Source organism: Myxine glutinosa, chromosome 6, assembly GCF_964187855.1.
Source record: "Myxine glutinosa chromosome 6, kmMyxGlut1.1, whole genome shotgun sequence".
In the NCBI taxonomy this organism is placed as follows: domain Eukaryota; kingdom Metazoa; phylum Chordata; class Myxini; order Myxiniformes; family Myxinidae; genus Myxine; species Myxine glutinosa.
The window spans coordinates 5145829-5161577 of NC_136266.1; the positions used below are offsets into that span (position 1 = coordinate 5145829).

At 49.5% G+C, this 15749-nt stretch overlaps 1 protein-coding gene across 1 annotated transcript in view; it reads left to right on the forward strand.

The window, feature by feature from the left end:
• The first annotated feature begins 363 nt into the window (after positions 1 to 363).
• LOC137429122 (transmembrane protein 132E) overlaps positions 364 to 15749 on the forward strand; it is a 101426-nt gene continuing 86040 nt past the window's right edge. Inside the window, exons 1-2 of the mRNA XM_078779524.1 lie at positions 364 to 729; positions 6485 to 6727. Coding sequence (XP_078635650.1) covers positions 364 to 729; positions 6485 to 6727 — 609 coding nt within the window. The remainder of the gene's footprint in view (positions 730 to 6484; positions 6728 to 15749) is intronic.

Here is a 15749-nt window from a genome sequence, read left to right on the forward strand (position 1 = left end):
ATGATGATGATGTGGTTGTAGTGGAATTTTACTGAAGGTGAACCCAGGAGTGCTCGCTTATCCCACTAAAGGGGGCGTCTATAAGACCCGGAACAACCGTGGCGCAAGGCCACTCCAGCGACACTTACTGTGACATATAGTCCTGTCGTTTGAATGGTATGTACGCCCCTATATTCTGCACTTGTTTTGCTTTGCCTATTGATATCGGACATTGCCCATATAATACTCCGATTCTGATGTCTATTGCATGCATGTATTTTTACAGGATGTTACCACAGATCTAAATGATATTAAACTTACCCAAGGGACAAGTCGTGTCTGTGGTTGATTTTCACGACATTTAATATCATTTAGATCTACGAAATGGCTGAACCCAAGATGATCACGGTACCGACTCTCGATGCTGACGCACAAGCCGAGGAGTCGGGGTCGGTGTTCACCCACTGGCTCAAAACGCTGGAGAATTACTTCGCCGCGCATGAACCGGAGCCCACCGCTGCGGCTAAGCTGTCCATGTTACATTCGAAGGTCCATCACCGCGTTTACCGGTGCATTGCTCGCTTTGAGACATACGCTACAGCTCTGGCCGAGCTAAAGCGACTATACATAAAGAAACGGAGCGCCGTGCACAGCCGGCATCAGCTCTCTCAGCGGCGACAACAACCCTCGGAATCGATCGATCGCTATGCGCAGGAGCTGCGGCGCCTTCTAGCGGACTGCGTGCAGGAGGTACGGACCCACGAGCAAGTGCAGGACGACCTTCTCCGAGATTCTTTCGTCTCTGGAATTAGCTCTGGAGCCTTGAGGCTCCGACTTTTGGAGACCCCGGATCTGACATTTACGGAGGCACTATGGCTGGCTCACGTCTTTACAGATGCCCGTGAACAATCTACCATTTATGACCACTCACGAGTCGTGGCGGGGACTTCTCTACTCGCGCGACCAGAGAGGGTTACCGCCGAGGATATGGGGGAGGACTCGACCACGGCCGAGTCTCTGGGTGCTCTTGAAGCGGACTCGGCATCCGGCCTGACTGCCGCTACCGCTGCCCGGCCACGGCCTGAACGGTACGCGAAGTGTTATTTTTGTGGGAATCGGCAGCACCCCCGCATAGAATGCCCGGCTCGGGAGGCGATATGCCATCTGTGCTCCACCAAGGGTCATTTTGCGAAGGTCTGCAAAAAGTCCGTGCGAGGTACGCGCGCCCGCACGGCCTTGAATGGGCTTATCGCTGAGCCAACGGACTGCGCACCGAGCGGAGCGGCCCGCCCGGCCTTGATGAGCGTCTCCCCTCCTCGCGGGCCCCTGGCTGCACGCTCGACCTTGATGGGGGACATCGGGCCGCCTAAACAACCGGCGCGACCACGACCGGCCACGGCGCGATCGGCCAAGGCTGGCGTCCGGACCCCCACCTCAAACAAGCAACGAAGTACTGCTTTGCCAAATCCTCTGGATTCACAGCGAATGCTGCACGGGACTCGAGCGCCATCTGACGGTGGCTTTTACGAATTACACGCTATCGCACCAGCTCATGGAACGGTGGATGGCAGTGATCCTCTACGCGTGACTCGAGCGCCATCTGACGGCGGCTTTTACAAATTACACGCTATCGCACCAGCTCATGAAACGGAGAATGGCAGTGATCCTCTACGCGTGACGCGAGCGCCATCTGACGGCGGCTCTTACGCATTACACGCACTTGCCCCAGAACTGCCAACTGTGCGCTTGTCACGGGAATCCTCCACGGGCTGCCCGAACGACCGGCAAACTGCAGCCGGCGTGGGAACGTCCTCTGACAGTGGCTTTTATGATTTACATGCTCCTGCTCCAGCGCGGCCAACTATGCGCTTGTCACGGGAATCCTCCACGGGCTGCCCGAATGACCGGAAAACTGCAGCTGGGGTGGGATCCACTCGCGAGGCGCGATCTTCTCGCCCGGACGGCACAATACCTGCTGGGTCTTCCGGCCTTGCGCAGGCCATCATTCCGCTCAAGGTCGAGGGCGTTTGGTCACAAGCCTTAATCGACACGGGGTCTACGGATAGTTTTATTATCAACGACTAGTGCATCAACATGGGTGGCCGGTTCTCGGGACTACACGACGGATCTTCATGGCCTCCCAAGGCCTTCGGCTGAGCACAAAAGGGGCATGTCGATTGAAACTTGTGATAAAGGGACGCACGTTCCCCGATGTGTATCTCATGGTGTTACCTGCGTTATGTGCCGACGTTCTGTTAGGACACGATTTCCTTAAGCGACATGGACGTTTGGAAATGGACTTCGGTGGGCCGGACACGCTTGCTGTGTGCGCCCTCGCTCAGATGGACGTGGAGCCTCTTTCGCTGTTCCCCAACCTGACCACTGATTGTACCCCTGTAGCCGTAAAATCGCGCCGCTACTCTCGCGCAGACGCGCAATTCATTGCGGAAGAAACGGCCCTGCTCTTAAAGGACGGTATTATAGAACCCAGCCGGTCGCCGTGGCGGGCCCAAGTCTTAGTAGTGCGAAGTGAGGCCCATCGCCGGTGCATGGTAATCGACTACTCGCAGACGATTCATCGTTTTACACAGCTGGATGCCTACCCCTTACTGGGGATGGATGCACTGGTACGCCAGGTGGCCCAGTACTCCGTTTACAGCACTCTCGATCTGCGTAGTGCGTATCATCAGGTCCCCATCTCTAGGGCTGATCGCGTCTATACGGCCTTTGAATCGGGTCAACGGTTGTACCAGTTCACTCGACTCCCCTTTGGGGTAACTAACGGGGTAACTTGTTTTCAGAGGGCTATGGATGACCTCGTTATGAAGGAGAACTTGACCGATGTCTTTGTCTATCTGGACAATCTTACGGTTTGTGGGTATGACCAGGGGCATCACGACGCTAATCTGAAACGCTTCCTCGAGGTCGCGCAGAAATATCGCCTAACCATGAATGCGGCTAAGTGTCGTTACTCTCTGCGCACGGTAGATCTTCTGGGGTACACCGTGACCCATGGCTCTGTCTCTCCGGATAAGGAGCGTCTGCGAGTTTTGCTCGATATGGCTCCGCCTAGCGATCGGGCTTCGCTGAAACGCGCTCTTGGGCTGTTCGCCCACTATTCGAAGTGGGTGCAAACTTTCTCCGCGAAGCTCCGCCCCCTCGTGGCCTGCGACACGTTCCCCATGGGCCCGGCCGCCTTGGCGGCCTTCGAGGGTCTTAAAGCCGACATCGCTGGCGCCGCTGTAGCGGCAATTGACGAGAGTGCATCTTTCGTCTTGGAAAGTGATGCCTCGGATCATGCGATAGCGGCGACTCTCTCCCAAGGGGGACGCCCTGTGGCTTTCTTTTCGCGGACTCTCACCTCCGCTGAGCGGAGGCATTCGTCTGTTGAAAAGGAAGCATACGCGATCGTCGAATCGATTCGGCGATGGCGGCCGTTCCTCCTCGGGCGGTGTTTCCAAATCGTCACGGACCAACAAAGCGTTGCATTCATGTACGACACCTTACATGCTCAACGCATTAAGAATGAGAAAATCACTCGCTGGCGTATCGAACTCGCCGACTTCTGCTACACCATCAAATACCACCCGGGGAAGGATAACCCTGGTCGCCGACGCCTTATCGAGGCCGACCACTTGCGCGGGGGTTGTCACTTTGGAGGGGCTGCGCACTTTGCACGGCACTATGTGTCATCCCGGGGTAGCGCGTTTCGCGCATTTTGTGCGCGAGGGGAATCTGCCGTACTCGATTGAGGACATCCGCCAGATCTGCCGTGATTGCACTGTCTGCGCGGAGCTCAAACCGCGTTTTTACAACCCTCCTATGGGGACGCTGGTTCAGGCTACTAGACCGTGGGAGCGTTTGGCGATGGACTTCAAGGGGCCGCTGCCGGTGTCGAGTAACTCCCATTACCTGCTCACTATCGTTGATGAGTATTCGCGATTCCCCTTTGCTTATACGTGTGGGGATATGTCGGCTGCCACGGTTATACGGTGCCTACAGAATTTGTTTTCTATGTTTGGGTATCCGGCCTACATGCATACCGATCGGGGTGCGGTGTTCCTGTCTCAGGAGGTGAGGGGCTACTTGCTCCAGAATAATGTTGCTTCGAGCTACACCACCCCGTACCGGCCCCAGGCGAATGGGCAGATCGAACGCTTTAACGGGATTATATGGAGGGCCGTCATGCTAAGCCTCAGGACCCTCGGCCGGGGCCTCGATAAATCGGCGTGGTCGCTACCTGCGGCTCTAAACTCGATCCGGGCTCTCCTATGTACCGCCACCAACCAGACTCCTCATGAAAGACTGTTCCACCACCCTAGAAGCTCGGGTAGTATCCAATCTTTACGCAGCTGGCTCGCTGAGCCGGGGCCGGCCTATCTCAAATGAGCGGTTCGCGCTGGCAAGTACGACCCCCTCGTTGATAAGGTGCAGGTACTCCAGGCTAATCCCGAGCATACCCGTGTGCTAACGGCTGACGGACGCGAGTCTACGGTCTCAGTACGTCATCTCGCCCCTTGTGGGGTCGACGACAGGGATATCGACGAACCGATCTACGAGTCTATGGACTCTACCGAAACTTCCTCTATGGAACTACTGCCGTCACTTCCGTCATCGCCTACTCCCTTGCCTGATGGCTCTGGGTGCCCCCTCCGACACCCACCTCCGGCGGCTATTCCGACGCGGGGGACTCCGGGCTTGGGGACGCCGTACCCGGTAGTCTCCGCACCCGAACTGGCAGGGTAGTTCGCCGCCCCGACCACTACGGGTGGACCGACTGACGTAGATTGACGTACCCCATTCGATTATTGCTGACGCTTGATTGCGACCTGCCTAGCGGCAGTATAGTTTTAACGGCGGGGAGAATGTAGTGGAATTTTACTGAAGGTGAACCCAGGAGTGCTCGCTTATCCCACTAAAGGGGGCGTCTATAAGACCCGGGACAACCGCGGCGCAAAGACACTCCAGCGACACTTACTGTGACATATAGTCCTGTAGTTTGAATGGTATGTACGCCCCTATATGCTGCACTTGTTTTGTTTTGCTTTGCCTATTGATATCGGACATTGCCCTTATAATACTCCGATTCTGATGTCTATTGCATGCATGTATTTTTACAGGATGTTACCACAGATCTAAATGATATTAAACCTACCCAAGGGACAAGTCGTGTCTGTGGTTGATTTTCACGACAGTGGTCATGGCTGATGGTGATGGTGAGGATGATGATGATGTGGTCATGGTTGATGGTGATGGTGAGGATGATGATGATGTGGTCATGGTTGATGGTGATGGTGAGGATGATGATGATGTGGTCATGGCTGATGGTGATGGTGAGGTGATGATGATGTGGTCATGGCTGATGGTGAGGTGATGAGGATGTGGTCATGGCTGATGGTGAGGTGATGAGGATGTGGCCATGGCTGATGGTGAGGTGATGAGGATGTGGTCATGGCTGATGGTGAGGTGATGATGATGTGGTCATGGTTGATGGTGATGGTGAGGTGATGGTGAGGATGTGGTCATGGCTGATGGTGAGGTGATGAGGATGTGGTCATGGCTGATGGTGAGGTGATGATGATGTGGTCATGGTTGATGGTGATGGTGAGGTGATGGTGAGGATGTGGCTATGGCTGATGGTGAGGTGATGAGGATGTGGTCATGGCTGATGGTGAGGTGATGAGGATGTGGTCATGGCTGATGGTGAGGTGATGATGATGATGTGGTCATGGCTGATGGTGATGGTGAGGTGATGGTGAGGATGTGGTCATGGCTGATGGTGAGGTGATGAGGATGTGGTCATGGCTGATGGTGAGGTGATGATGATGTGGTCATGGTTGATGGTGATGGTGAGGTGATGGTGAGGATGTGGCTATGGCTGATGGTGAGGTGATGAGGATGTGGTCATGGCTGATGGTGAGGTGATGAGGATGTGGTCATGGCTGATGGTGAGGTGATGATGATGATGTGGTCATGGCTGATGGTGATGGTGAGGTGATGGTGAGGATGTGGTCATGGCTGATGGTGATGGTGAGGATGTGGTCATGGCTGATGGTGAGGTGATGAGGATGTGGTCATGGGTGATGGTGAGGTGATGAGGATGTGGTCATGGCTGATGGTGAGGTGATGAGGATGTGGTCATGGCTGATGTTGAGGTGATGAGGATGTGGTCATGGCTGATGGTGAGGTGATGAGGATGTGGTCATGGCTGATGGTGAGGTGATGGTGAGGATGTGGTCATGGCTGATGGTGAGGTGATGAGGATGTGGTCATGGCTGATGGTGAGGTGATGAGGATGTGGTCATGGCTGATGGTGATGGTGAGGTGATGAGGATGTGGTCATGGCTGATGGTGAGGTGATGATGATGTGGTCATGACTGATGTTGAGGCTGAGAGGATCAAGAGACTGAACCTCTTCCAGTGGATGATTGAATCCCATAAGGACTTGATGTGGTATCCCAATACATCTTTAATGGGAAACAACTGTTTTGTTTGTTATTCCTGATTATACTTCCTGTACTCCATCCAACACATTTCCGTTCTACTGTCCAAGGTTCCATTTGCATTGCTGGGCCAAAAGGGGGTGAGCAAGGCTGGACCTCCACTCGTCCGCGTTTCCTTGGCTTCCTTATCGGCAGAGCAACCTGTCCCGGCACGGGCCACCGGAGACCTACCGGACGGCTTACCTGGCCGTGTGCACGGAGTGGTGCTGAGTCATGAAGCCTGGCCTGAAAAGCCATACGTCGAGGTACCAGTGTATTTCCACCCTCTCTGTGTCTGATTTGTTTAATGGTAAACGTGTCATTCGGGGACAGGTGAACCATCTTGTGTATTTCTCAGTCTGAAATTGTGACCTCATTTATTCACCATTTTACCGAAAATATTGGGACAACCTAAAATATTGGGATAACCTAAAATATTGGGACAACCTAAAATATTGGGACAACCTAAAATATTGGGACAACCTAAAATATTGGGACAACCTAAAATATTGGGACAACCTAAAATATTGGGACAACCTAAAATATTGGGACAACCTAAAATATTGGGACAACCTAAAATATTGGGACAACCTAAAATATTGGGACAACCTAAAATATTGGGACAACTTAAAATATTGGGACAACCTAAAATATTGGGATAACCTAAAATATTGGGATAACCTAAAATATTGGGATAACCTAAAATATTGGGACAACCTAAAATATTGGGACAACCTAAAACATTGGGATAACCTAAAATATTGGGATAACCTAAAATATTGGGATAACCTAAAATATTGGGACAACCTAAAATATTGGGACAACCTAAAATATTGGGACAACCTAAAATATTGGGACAACCTAAAATATTGGGACAACCTAAAATATTGGGACAACCTAAAATATTGGGACAACCTAAAATATTGGGACAACCTAAAATATTGGGACAACCTAAAATATTGGGACAACCTAAAATATTGGGACAACCTAAAATATTGGGACAACCTAAAATATTGGGACAACCTAAAATATTGGGACAACCTAAAATATTGGGACAATCTAAAATATTGGGACAACCTAAAATATTGGGACAACCTAAAATATTGGGACAACCTAAAATATTGGGACAACCTAAAATATTTGGACAACCTAAAATATTGGGACAACACACCAAAGATGAAATGATACCATGAACCTGCAGGTGCATGTTTTACTATGGTGTGGTCCGTATGAAGATGTCGCAAGGTAACGACCTGACTGACCTTCAATGTAAAATTTCAATCATATTGGGTCTTCCCATGTCAACTGTGGGTAATGACCTTCAGAAATGGAGTGGGATAATGGGGGTAACTGTAGGTAATGACCTTCAAAAATGGAGTGGGATAATGGGAGTAACTGTGGGAAACGACCTTCAGAAATGGAATGGGATAATGGGAGTAACTGTGGGTAATGACCTTCAGAAATGGAGTGGGATAATGGGAGTAACTGTGGGAAACGACCTTCAGAAATGAAAGGGGATAATGGGGGTAACTCTTGGTAATGACCTTCAGAAATGGAGTGGAATAATGGGAGTAACTGTGGGTAATGACCTTGGGAAATGGAGGGGATAATGGGAGAAACTGGGGGTAATGACCTTGGGAAATGGAGGGGATAATGGGAGTAACTGGGGCTAATGACCTTCAGAAATGGAGTGGGATAATGGGAGTAACTGTGGTTAATGACCTTCGGAAATGGAGTGGGATAATGGGAGTAACTGTGGGTAATGACCTTCAGAAATGGAGTGGGATAATGGGGGTAACTGGAGGTAATGACCTTCAAAAATGGAGTGGGATAATGGGAGTAACTGTGGGAAACGACCTTCAGAAATGGAGTGGGATAATGGGAGTAACTGTGGGTAATGACCGTCGGAAATGGAGGGGATAATGGGGGTAACTGTGGGTAATGACCTTGGGAAATGGAGGGGATAATCAACAACAACACAACATGCATTTTAAGGCCATTTTCCCTGCTTGAGCGGGGGTTAGCCTTGCGGTCCCCATGACAATCTTCTCCATTTTGCCCTATTTTCTGCATCTCTCCTTGTTAACCCCCTTGCCCGCATTTCTTCTTCCACCATCTTTAGCCAAGTTTTTCTCGGTCTTCCCCGTCCTCTACTTCCTTCTACAATAATTTCCATCACTCTTCTCACCCAGTCACTTTCATCCTTCCTCAACACATGACCAAACCATCTCAACCTGTTCCTCTTCACAGCATCAATCACAGGCAATATTCCCATCATCTTTCGCAATTCATCATTTGTCTTCCTCTCTCTCAACGATACTCCGCACATCCATCGAACCATTCGCATTTCCACCCTTTCCAGCCTTCGTTGCTGCTCGATGTTCATTACCCATGTCTCGCTCCCATAAATCATAACACTTCTCACACATGCAGCATACACCTTTCCCTTCAGCTTCAGCGACACTCCCCTCCTCATCAGCACGCCACTCAGTTCCCGAAACTTCTTCCATGCACATCTCACTCGAGCAACCGTTGCCGAGTCTGATCCACCTTCTCCATTCAGCATGTCTCCGAGGTAGCAAAATGTTTTCACACCTTCCAGCTTCACGCCGTCTCCAAGATCCAACTCAACATTTCCTCCATCTGCAGCTCCCTCTGTGCACACCTTACATTTGAATGTAGCTGCCACACTGGTAAATGACCCTCTCAGACCACTACATTTTTGATGAACCCACTCAGCGCACATTGTACATTGAATGGAGTTCACTCCGACACCCTTCCTGCACACAGCACACGGCCACTTCCCAGTTCTTTCCACCTCACCACATGCTTTACCACTTGCCATCACCTTCGTCTTTCCGATATTCACCTTCAGACCTTTTGTCTCCATACATTCCTTCCACTTGTTCATCTTTTCCTTCAGTCCATCCATACTTTCCGCAATCAACACCAGATCATCTGCATACAACAACTCCCACGGTAAACCCTCCTTTACGTTCTGAGCCAGCACCTCCATCACAACTACAAATAGTAGTGGACTTAGTACGGACCCCTGATGCACTCCCACCTTCACCTCAAACTCACCACTGTTCCCGTCCTTCGTCCTTACAGCTCAACATCCACATACCTCACCAACGTCTCCCAACAGACTAGCTTTCATTGACATCCAACCACTTTCAAGCTCAACCACATCATCCTCTACCCTACTCAGCCTCTCTTTTAATGCCACCCTTACTGTCACCTCTTTCAACCTCCACACCTTCATTCTTGGTTGGTACTTCACCGCCGAGCTCTCCTCGCACCTTTCACCCTTATGTCGCAGACAACCAAGTGGTGCTGTGAAACAGCCTCCTCCCCCGGGATCACCTTTGTGTCCCGGAGGTGCCCCCTATCTCGCCTACGCACCATCAGGTAGTCAACAGTTGTCGTCGACCCACCTGACGTGTATGTAACAAGCTTATTATCCTCTTTCTGGAACTGAGTATTACAAATCAACAAATCAGCTCCATCAGCAAACTCCAAAATCCTTTCACCTTCTCCATTTCTCACACCATATCCGTAACCCCCAAGAACTCCCTCAAAACCGTCCATACTCCTTCCCACATGTCCATTCAGGTCTCCTCCCACCACAACAACTTCCTCATCTTTCACGTTTTCCATCAGCTTCTCTATCGCACACCAGAACTTGTCCTTCTCTTCATCGCTTCGACCAACCTGCGGAGCATATCCCGAGATGACGTTCACCAAGAGCTTTCCAATCATCATTTTCACCATCATCAACCTATCACTCACTCTAGTCACACTCACCACACTGTCTACAAACTCCTCAGAAAACAGGACACCAACACCATTCACGCCCTCCGGGCACCCTTGCCACACATACTTGTATTTCTGTCCCTGCCTACCCTTTACCATTCTCACACCACTTCCCTTCCATCTCGTCTCCTGCACACAACATATGTCCACTCTTCTTCTGACCAATACTTCCACCACTTCTCCTGATCTCCCTGTCATTGTCCCTACATTCCATGTCCCAAACCTCAGAAACCGATCTCCACGTCGGGCATCAGACTTTTCGTCGTCATAAATGGAGTGATTTCCACCGTTGCTTCGATCGGGTTCCCCACCTTGAGTTTTGACGAGAGGGGGTGGGGTCCCCCACGGGGTACTTCGGGCTGTACCCTGCCCATATCTAGTTGTGATTGTCATGGTTCTCTTTTGGAGGCAATGTTTTTATGGCCGGATGCCCTTCCTGACGCCAACCCTTTTAGTCGATCTTACGACACGCAGGGATACGGTGTACCTATTCTAAACCGGGGTACACACCGGGTGGAAGGAGTAATCAACAACCGACTTAAATTATAACACGTCATTGTGTTTTAAATGCAAGTGAGATTTATTTTGTTCTGGTTTAGACTTCATTACCTGGTTTAAACACCATCATCACATGGTTTAGACACCATAATCATCATAACCAGCACGCCGAAAGAAATTATCGCCACACCAGTGACCAATTGCAAATTCATAGCAGGATTATCCCCTCCGGTCCCTCGGGCAACGAGGCTTGCTTCGATCTCTCCACGGCATCGAAGTTTGAGTGTTTTCCCATTCGTGTCTTTGTCGGGTTTCCGCTGGTTGTTTTGTTGTTGTGTGTTTCTGTTTAGTTTTGGTTTTGTGGTTGTTGCGGATTTGTGTGTGATTGGTCGTTTTTTATTCGCGCGTCGTGCGTGGCCTGGTCTTTCCGGGTTCCCTTCCCCCCGTCGGTGTTTTGTGAGTGTAAGTTCTTTCCTTCATCGTATTTGCTTGTTTCTTTGATTTTCTTTTCTCCCCCCTGCCTCTCGCGGGCATCTTACCCTTTGTCCGGCGTTTTTAAAAACAGGACAAACGGATAGACAAAGAATTCTATATTGATTATTTCTCTCCGCCCGGACACGTGCTTGTTCGCTCTCCTCCTCGTCTCGACTTGTGCCCCACCCCCTGTATCTCGTTTTTCTTCCGCCTCTGCTCCTTTCTCAAATCCAAGAATTTCCATGTTTTAAACGTTTCCCAGTGTGTACCATGGTCAGAATAGGTACATCGTATCCCTGCGTGTCGTAAAAGACGACTAAGAGGGTTGGCGTCAGGAAGGGCATCCGGCCATAAAAACATTGCCTCAAAAAGAGAACTATGACAATTACAACTACATATGCGCAGGGTACAGCCCGAAGTGGAGATCGGTTTCTGAGGTTTGGGACATGGAATGTAGGGACAATGACAGGGAGATCAGCAGAAGTGGTGGAAGTATTGGTCAGAAGAAGAGTGGACATATGTTGTGTGCAGGAGACAAGATGGAAGGAAAGTGGTGTGAGAATGGTGAAGGGTAGGCAGGGACAGAAATACAAGTTTGTGTGGCAAGGGTGCCCGGAGGGCGTGAATGGTGTTGGTGTCCTGTTTTCTGAGGAGTTTGTAGACAGTGTGGTGAGTGTGACGAGACTGAGTGAAAGGTTGATGATGGTGAAAATGATGATTGGAAAGCTCTTGGTGAACGTCATCTCGGGATATGCTCCGCAGGTTGGTCGGAGCGATGAAGAGAAGGACAAGTTCTGGTGTGCGATAGAGAAGCTGATGGAAAACGTGAAAGATGAGGAAGTTGTTGTGGTAGGAGGAGACCTAAATGGACATGTGGGAAGGAGTATGGATGGTTTTGAGGGAGTTCATGGGGTTACGGATATGGTGTGAGAAATGGAGAAGCTGAAAGGATTTTGGAGTTTGCTGATGGAGCTGATTTGTTGATTTGTAATACTCAGTTCCAGAAAGAGGATAATAAGCTTGTTACATACACGTCAGGTGGGTCGACGACAACCGTTGACTACCTGATGGTGCGTAGGCGAGATAGGGGGCACCTCCGGGACACAAAAGTGATCCTGGGGGAGGAGGCTGTTTCATGGCACCACTTGGTTGTCTGCGACATAAGGTTGAAAGGTGCGAGGAGAGCTCGGCGGGTGAAGTACCAACCGAGAATGAAGGTGTGGAGGTTGAAAGAGGTGACAGTAAGGGAGGCATTAAAAGAGAGGCTGAGTAGGGTCGAGGATGATGTGGTTGAGCTTGAACGTGGTTGGATGTCAATGAAAGATAGTCTGTTGGGAGCCGTTGGTGAGGTATGTGGATAGACAAAAGGACCACCGAGGCACTCGGAAACATGGTGGTGGGATGATGAAGTTGGAAAGAAGATTGACGAGAAGAGGAAGAAGTTCAATGAGTGGCAGAAGGCGAAGGGTACGGGGGCAGAAAAGGAAGAGCATGAAAGTTAAAAGGCAGCCAAGAAGGCTGAAAAGAAAAGGTAGCAAAGGCGCAGGAGGCATGTAGGAAAATGTTCGGAGAACGCTTGGATTTGGAAGAGGGTCAGAGAGCAGTATTCAGGATTGCAAAGCAGATAGCGAAAGAGAGGTGTGATGTGATGGGGGTGAGTTGCTTGAAGGATGAAGTGGGACAAATCGTTGTGCACCCAGATGGAATTAAAGGAAGATCGAAGAGATATATGGAAATACTGTTGAATGCAGAGAATGAATGGGATGGCAACATAGAGAGTAACCCAGTTTTAGGACCGGCAGAGAAGATAACCGAGAAGGAAGTTGAGGAAGCGATTAAAACAATGAAGAGTAGAAAAGTGGGCGGGCCGACGGGAGTTGTGGGACATATGTTGAAAGCAGCGGGAAATTGGGGTGTGAAGAGAATGACAGAGATCTGCAATCTGGTGGTGAAAGAAGGCTGCATTCCAGTGGATTGGGAACTGAGTACCCTCGTCCCTCTATACAAGGGGAAAGGTGACCCTCTGGACTGTGGCTCGTATCGGGCGATAAAGTTATTGGAGCATGGAATGAAGGTATTGGAAAGGGTGTTGGAGAGATTGGAGAGAGAATAAGGAAGAAAGTGAAGATTGACGAAATGCAGTTTGGATTTATGCCAGGAAGAGGAACGACAGACGCGCTTTTTATTGTGAGGCAGTTGTAGGAGAAGTACATGGAGAAGAGGAAGATGTTGTTTCTTGGGTTTGTTGATCTGGAGAAAGTATTCGATAGGGTTCCACGTGAAGTCGTGACATGGGCATTGAGGAAGTTAGGAGTGGAGGAATGGTTGATCAGAGTAGTGATGGCAATGTACAAAAGAGCGCGCACAGCTGTAAGGACGAAGGACGGGAACAGTGGTGTGTTTGAGGTGAAGGTGGGAGTGCATCAGGGTTCGGTACTAAGTCCACTACTATTTGTAGCAGTGATGGAGGTGTTGGCTCAGAACGTAAAGGAGGGTTTACCATGGGATTTGTTGTATGCAGTTGATCTGGTGTTGATTGTAGAAAGTATGGATGGACTGAAGGAGGAGATGAACAAGTGGAAGGAATGTATGGGGACGAAAAGTCTGAAGGTGAATATCGGAAAAACAAAGGTGATGGCAAGTGGTAAAGCATGTGGTGAGGTGGAAAGAACTGGGAAGTGGCCATGTGCTTTGTGCAGGAAGGGTGTCGGAGTGAACTCAATTCAATGTACAATGTGCGCTGAGTGGGTTCATCAAAAATGTAGTGGTTTGAGAGGGTAATTAACCAGTGTGGCAGCTACATTCAAGTGTAAGGTGTGCACAGAGGGAGCTGCAGATGGAGGAAATGTTGAGTTGGATCTTGGAGATGGCGTGAAGCTGGAAGGTGTGAAAACATTGTGTTTCCTAGGAGACATGCTGAATGAAGAAGGTGGATCAGACTCGGCAACGGTTGCTCGAGTGAGATGTGCATGGAAGAAGTTTCGGGAACTGACTGGCGTGCTGACGAGGAGGGGAGTTTCGTTGAACCTGAAGGGAAAGGTGTATGCTGCATGTGTGAGAAGTGTTATGATTTATGGGAGCAAGACATGGGTAATGAACGTAGAGCAGCAACGAAGGCTGGAAAGGGTGGAAATGCGAATGGTTCGGTGGATGTGTGGAGTATCGTTGAGAGAGAGGAAGCCAAATGATGATTGCGAAAGATGATGGGAATAGAGCCTGTGATTGATGCTCTGAAGAGAAACAGTTTGAGATGGTTTGGTCATGTGTTGAGGAAGGATGAAAGTGACTGGTTGAGAAGAGTGATGGAAATGAATGTGGAAGGAAGTAGAGGACGGGGAAGACAGAGAAAGACTTGGCTAAAGATGGTCGAAGAGGAAATGTGGGCAAGGGGGTTAACAAGGGGAGATGCAGAAAATAGTGCAAAATGGAGAAGATTGTCATGGGGACCGCAAGGCTAACCCCCGCTCTTGCAGGGAAAATGGCCTTTAAAATGCCTGTTGTGTTGATTACTCCTTCCGTCGCCTCTTTAGGGGTTTATTGGCTTTAATATGGCGGTGTCGGATGGAAACATAAAAGGAGATTCATTCGTTGTCGTTCAACAATCAAAATCCACTTCACTCAATAATGACGTGTTGAGTGACTCCAGTGAATAAAATTAGTCATACAAGTAAAAGCAAACTTCAACCTCCTAATCATGTCGCCTGATGAGCTGTGTGTGTGTGTGTGTGTGTGTGTGTGTGTGTGTGTGTGTGCGCATGTGTGTGTGTGCATATCATTGTGTGTATGTGTGTGTGTGTGTGTATGTATCATTGTGTGTATGTGTGTGTGTGTGTGTGCGTATCATTGTGTGTGTGTGTGTGTGTGTGTGTGTGTGTGTGTGTGTGTGTGTGTGTGTGTGTGTGCATGTGTGTGCATGTGTGTGATGAAATATGAAGAAGAAGATCCGGTTGTGGGATGGCATTGAGAAGTGGATATAAAGGAATGCTGTGTCAAAAGGAGGAGTTTGTTGGCTTCGTTTCTGCATTCTGTGAGCAGACACTTGAGTAAGGTATGAAGAGGAATGCTAAATACCAATTCGCTTGCTTATAGATTAGTGGTAAATGCTATTACGTTCTTTCTCTGGAGTTCTAACAGTATGTTTTTATTCTGTGTTATAGGGTATGTGGAGATAGATTTCAATAAAGCCTCATTCTGGAAACGAGGCCTCGACTTAATTTCATAACAATTTATTGAAATCTTATCTCGACACTCAATTGCCATGGACAAACTTCTCAAACCGGAGAGATTCGATGGAGACCCGAATGCCAGCAATGCCGAGCGCCACTTGACACACTGGTTACGATCCTTAGTAACTCTACTTGGAAGCCGTACCAAACGTCACGGACCAACAGAAGTTGAATGTCCTCATTTGCAATGTGTCCAGCACTGTCTTTGACTATTTCTCCCACTGTGATACCTATGCCGATTCTGTAACGGCCCTACGAGCACTCTATGTAAAAC